At 38.6% G+C, this 6,289-nt stretch overlaps 1 protein-coding gene across 2 annotated transcripts in view; it reads left to right on the top strand.

The window, feature by feature from the left end:
- The window catches only part of LOC131681305 (ovarian-specific serine/threonine-protein kinase Lok), a 28,233-nt gene extending 25,377 nt beyond the window's left edge, over positions 1-2,856 (top strand). For both annotated transcript variants that reach the window (XM_058962038.1, XM_058962039.1), the window contains exon 5: positions 1,529-2,856. In XM_058962038.1, the coding sequence (XP_058818021.1) occupies positions 1,529-2,103 (575 nt within the window). In that variant the 3' untranslated portion in view covers positions 2,104-2,856. The remainder of the gene's footprint in view (positions 1-1,528) is intronic.
- Positions 2,857-6,289: the final 3,433 nt, after the last annotated feature.

Here is a 6,289-nt window from a genome sequence, read left to right on the forward strand (position 1 = left end):
TCTATAATTTATAAGTAACTGAGACCTGTTAACAAGATTTGCCAATAAATAACAAGATTTTAAGATCAGTTTGCCTGTTGAAACTTCGTCTTTTAAAAAGTTCGCCTTACGAAAAATTTGCCTTTTGAAATTTCGCCTTCCAGAAAGTTTACCTTATGAAAACCCACCTTGTCAAAAGTTTGCCTTTTGAAATATCGCCTTTTGATTTTTCAGACTTAGATTAAGCCTTATGTAAATTCGGCCTTATGATTTTCTGCTGTACGGTCTCGACCCTCAACATACAAACGCTCGAGCCATTCGCGATCATCCACGCACATGTACGCCAGCTATCACACAAACACGAAAAACCCCCGGGGACTAAGTGAACGGTTTAGCACTTATAAATTTACAAACGCTGTCCCAAGAGTGAGCCTACGACGACTGGTGTTCGTGCGACCATGCAGCCTAGATCCATGCCTTCAGCTCGATCAATAAAAATGTCACCCATCCACTAGTGATATGTAAGAACTTGCACCCCTGGACTCGAACGCTAAAATTAACACCTTTCACTCACAATATACGCAAAGTCACGCAATAATTACATGTATTTTATGGCAACCGGAGGAAGTGCATCTGAAACGCTTTCATGAGAACTTATCATTCCACTGATGGCCTTGGATCTGCGTTGTTTGTGTTCAAGTCTTCGTCCGACAGATCAAGCATGTATGAAACTAAAGCTGCCCATAAAGAGATAAAAAAGTTTTTATCTATCCCTAAATGTAACTAGTCTAAGTAACCACTATTGGTGTTTGTTGGTGTAGCTAAAACAAACTAAAAGGCAAGCTAAAATCGTGACTTCACTAAATTCCATTCCTAAGACCTACTGAAGTTAAAAGGTCGGTTTTTGTCGTTTAATCAGTGAGAGAATGGATAGCTTGAAAAGGTTCGATCATTGCCATTCCTAATTACAAGTTTACACGAGAATTGTATCCCGCTGGGCCTCTGAGACTCTGACTTTTTGAGGCTTAAACATTATTTGTGTTTCGATATGGAAGAAGGTTGGTAGTGATTTGCCGCTACAGATTGAATAAAGCCAATGGACCCAACATTTTCAATGTCCTCGGTGATTTTCAAAAGATTTTCACCGTTGACAGCCACCTGTCGTCCGGCATTCAACCCAATCGATCGCATTGCAAAGTTGGACAAGCTATGTCGACGAAGGCCCTTGAATAGAAACTCAATATGAATCATGTACTGTTTAATTCATAGTTCGACTGATTTCAAAATTCGTCAAGAAAATAATTATCTGTTAGGTAAATTGTTCAATTCACACCTTTGTTTGGGTATGAAGTGGAATATTCTTCGTCTTCATGGTCAACCTGATAATAACGCATAAATACCATAAATTGCCAAGTTTTATCTCACAAAATCATCTAAAATAAAAAAGTGCATCTTTGAAATTTTTTATGCGGCGCACTAAATTCTATAGGTGCGCTCGGTTCTTTGATTAAAGAAAACTAATATACATGTGTTTTAATTTGTTTCACAGGTATCACCCATCGTGACTTGAAACCGGATAACATCCTTTTGCGGGACAGCGACGATGAAACGCTGGTCAAAGTGTCCGACTTCGGGTTAAGCAAGTTCGTACGAAAAGACTCGGTAATGCAAACATTATGCGGAACACCACTCTATGTTGCACCTGAGGTGTTGATGACCGGGGGAAGAGACTCGTACACCCGCAAAGTAGACATTTGGAGCCTCGGCGTCGTTTTGTTCACGATGCTTAGCGCCACACTGCCTTTCGCTGACGAGTACGGAAGCCCTGCCGTGGAACAGATCAAGCGAGCCAAATTTCAATTTCGCCACCACTCGTGGAAATCGGTATCGTCGACTGCCAAAAAACTTATCTACGATATCCTGACAGTGGATCCTAACACTCGGCCTACGATTGACGACATATTGAGAAGTACCTGGATGCGGGATGCCGAAGTAATTGAAAAGGCGGAGCGATTAATGCAAATGAAATTGACGGGAAGCAAGAAGTCGTCCTCGTCAGACATTGAAAATAATAATGAAAAGGTATTCGCGGAGCCGCCGAAAAAACGACAACGGACGAAATGACTAGGGTCCGAATCTGATAGAGATGTTCCGGTACGTATAAGAGTGAACGAACGAGTAAATTTCAAGTTGAATATTCGGTAAAAAGCAAGCTTCGTGTAAAAATATTGATTGTAGATTGATAAATCTGCAAATGAACTAATAACGAACTTTACTGCTCAAAAATACGGGACCAAACCTTATTTTGTATGCGCATTTTCTGTTAACATTTCACATATATTTCTGTTCTATTAATGAAAAAACAATCCTACTTCCTTCAAATGTTCAAATTCTAACGCCAAACATTAATCTGATTGAGTGTACCGCTAACAGCCAGGTGGGTAAGCAACGTCAGCCGACCAACAAAAGCAGTTGGTGAAAAATACACATCATTCCGGTTGAGCATAGACTCGCCTGTATTAGTATTCTAATAATTAAAGTAGATAGATATCCGTGAGTACCTTAGCAATCACCTGACAAGTGCGTTAACCATAATTGCGTTTACCGCATGCGACGTGTAGTTTTTAAGCGAAAAGAAATACAATAAGGTAGAAACACCTATGAGCCGAATTGAAGGACGAGTCGAATTATGTAAGAATCCGTTATAGTTGACGAACGAGTAATTCGTTCAAATTTCTCGATATAAATTTGAATTGAGTTTAATAAACCGTTATGTGTACAGGCTAGTGAATATCGGTAAAAAAAACTAGTTGAAATGCTACTCAGTTTTATATTTTTTTATCTTTTAAGAATAAACAAAACCTTTGTTATTACCAATTATTAAATTGTGATTATGATGACTGTTACCAGGGGGAAGGAATGTCGTCCATCTTTAATCTATCATTTGTATAAGGGAGGGGCAACACCGTTATATGGGGTGAGAAACCTCTCTATGCATAATTTCCGATTTAGTTGTTTGCATGAAATGATTGCAAATCAGCTTAAGGTTGTGTATTATATCAATTGAAATTCCACTGATTTTCTTTCCCTTAGGTTGATGGGCTTGACAATATTGCGAACATCATCAAGTAATACTTTTAATCCGTAATTTTATTGATCACGATAACCTGCTAGAACAAAATCGTGTATCGGTTTGAAAATACTGTGCATAAACAACAGCTTTCAACAATTCATACTAGTTTTCTAGTAAACCTCGGAGGATTGCACAATAAAATCTTCATATTGACCTTTAACAAAAAGTTCCTTTAAGATGTTGATTGCAATACGCCTCTATAGTCCCTGCCCTTTTGCTCAGTAAGGGGAATGGGCACGTTGTGCCAGGTTGGTCGAGGCACAATTCGATTGTAAGTCAGTGAATGCTTGACGCGCAAAAGTGCCTGAGCCGATGGCAATCACTGTCAAGGATCAATCGAAGACTTTGAAATGGAAACATGTACCTCATTAAAAGCAGTTTAGTTTACATTGTCATAATTTGCCAACTGCTTCGGGTCAATAAACTATAATATAATTAAAAATACTTAATATTCAAGTGTGTATGTATCACAAAATATGACTAACCATGTTCCTGTTTCATGTCCGTTGAACCATACTGAGTGGCCAAAATAACTTTATTTATCCATAACACTATCCTTTTCCCTTTCTCTATTGTTTTAGCTTTTTTTTCTTTGGAGAAGCGGACAAGTAATCGGATAAGGATTTATTAAGGCTTAATGAAGGCTTAAAGATGTTCAAAAACTCATGCATGGGATTATTTAGAGTGAACAAAAAGATGATGGTACTCAGTATATATCGCTGATCGAAGACCCGCAACCATATGTGTTGACACCTCAAGCAATATACGATCCCACAAAGCTGAGAAATAAAATATGTCCTGCTAGTGTCGCACAATTCAGCGCCCCCACCGGAAGGCTAAAAGAATCCACATTAACATTCCCATAAATAAGATCGCCATTAGAGATATCTTCGTCTAATCTATCTTTCATGTACGAGCGGAATAGTCCATGAAATCGTGGACACATAAGAAACTCACTAACAGAACGGAAAAAGGACTAACAAAGAAGAAAGAAATAACAAAGGGAAGCACCAACTGACCCAGGACAGGCGGAGAACGCCGACATAACCGGGGATTAATGTAACATCAAATGTCCTAATCCACTCGTACTTTACAGAGAAAGAAGGTGAAATCTAAAATGGAATCTATACTCTCAAAAGAACAAGGAATGATAAAGTGGAAAGTGGAAAAATAGCCGGTAAATACTAGCGTCAAGGTAAATTATGAAAACGGAAAGGTAAGAATGCATAACCAATGATAATAATAATAATGTTATCAAATAGTACCAAATGATATTCTTCATATGGAAAAAGGTGTTTAAATGGCGCCCATGCGCTAATCCGTCCTAGTTAAAAATTTGGGTTGAGGGGGGCACGCATTTTTGGCCTAGGGCAGAAATGCCGATTAGACGGGATCTACACCAAAAATGTACTATAAGGAAACTATAAGGATTGCAATACGCCTCTATAGTGGTACATCGAGGACACTAGGAGGGCATATTGGGTCTATTCTGAAAGTAGATACTATTAGGAATCCTAATTACCCATTACGCTGCTTTTCTTACTTATGAGGTTTTAACTTGGGGCTATACTGGTCCGCGCTCTATCTGGGTCGCCGCAAAAATAAGATCTGACGGCGGTTGTGGGTCAGAACCTAGCACAGCGGCTGCGGGCGAAAACGGCATTAGCAATTAGTAATTAGTAACGGGTCTGGGTCAATTGGCATAAAGTCATTTGTCATAAGGCCATTTAGCATAAAGTCATTTGGCATAACGGTTATTTGACATAATCTTGAGAATTGATTACACTGCACTACCGCTAGAAGCATAACTGTCCCATGTGCTATGGGAATCCCTATACATATGGGACAATTATGCTTTTAGCGGCAGTGCAGGTCATTTGGCATAACGATCATTTGGCATAATTTTGAGAAGTGATCACACTGGAGGTCATTTACCATTTTCTCAACTACAGGGGAAGCACATAATTTAAAACTGTTCGAGAAGGCAGGCATTTCGGCATAATTTTAAGCCGTGCTACTGCTGAAGGTCTTTCCGTACAATTTTTAGGTTAAGGAAAACACTAATTTAGCATTATTAGTCGTTTAGCATAGGTATATGTAGTGATAAAGTAATTGATTACCAGGATGTTTTTGAGAGTATCCTTTCTTGTATGTATTATGTGTTTTGATTGTATGTTGACAATAATGTTCATCGTTCGAGGAAAAGTTTGTTATCCAGTTGTAAGCAGCTGACATGTTGATCACATGTTTGAGCATAACGGCAACTACCTAAATATTCAAATGACTTTAAATGAGTTGGTTTATCAATAGTACTAAACTTGAACTTGAACCAAAATTAATTATATTATTCTTCGTTACCAATTAATAAAACAACATTTACGACTAATGTGGTTACGCCACATCGCTTCAAGTCGCCTGCTGTCCTAAACTATAAACTAATTTATAGCCACTATGTTTGAGTAATATAGGCAAACGAGTGGATCACAGGTTTGCTTGCGAGGGGCCGCCGCTTCATTCGAAATATAATCAATATTAGGTAAAAGGTAACACATTATTATTATTGCTTAGAGCAGATTTAACCTTATGGGTCATTCACCTGATAAACTACACATTCGTATGTTATGCCAAATGACTTGCAGTGAGATCACTTAGCAAAACTATGCCAAATGTCTGTTATGCCAAATGACCTTCAGTATGATCAATTCTCAAAATTATGCCAAATGACCTTTAGTGTGATCAATTCTCCAAATTATGCCAAATAACCGTTATGCCAAATGTCCATTATGCCAAATGGCCCGCTCCCATTAGTAACATAGCTAATTTATGGTGTATATTATTTACAGCAAAGTACAACACCAATTAAATTTAAATGATCTCTCATTAGCTCCTTTATAGCCATTCAGAATGATCATTGTGAGTCATACCACCTCAAAGGGTTGGTGTCTGACGCGGCACGGGCTTATAAAGGCCCTTGGGGGCTGTTTGAAATGGCTGCTCGACGTCTCGTTTAAGTAGCCCATAATCTCTCTACTATCTTTTCATTTTCTGCCTTAGTTTATTATCTATGTAATGTATCTGAAACTTGTGAGACTGGTTAACAGCCGGCGCCTGCTTTTGAAAGAAACTGGTGTGCTAAACGGACTAGCACATACGAACAGTTAGGCTTTGTAGGTCCTC

This window comes from Topomyia yanbarensis, chromosome 2 (assembly GCF_030247195.1).
Source record: "Topomyia yanbarensis strain Yona2022 chromosome 2, ASM3024719v1, whole genome shotgun sequence".
In the NCBI taxonomy this organism is placed as follows: domain Eukaryota; kingdom Metazoa; phylum Arthropoda; class Insecta; order Diptera; family Culicidae; genus Topomyia; species Topomyia yanbarensis.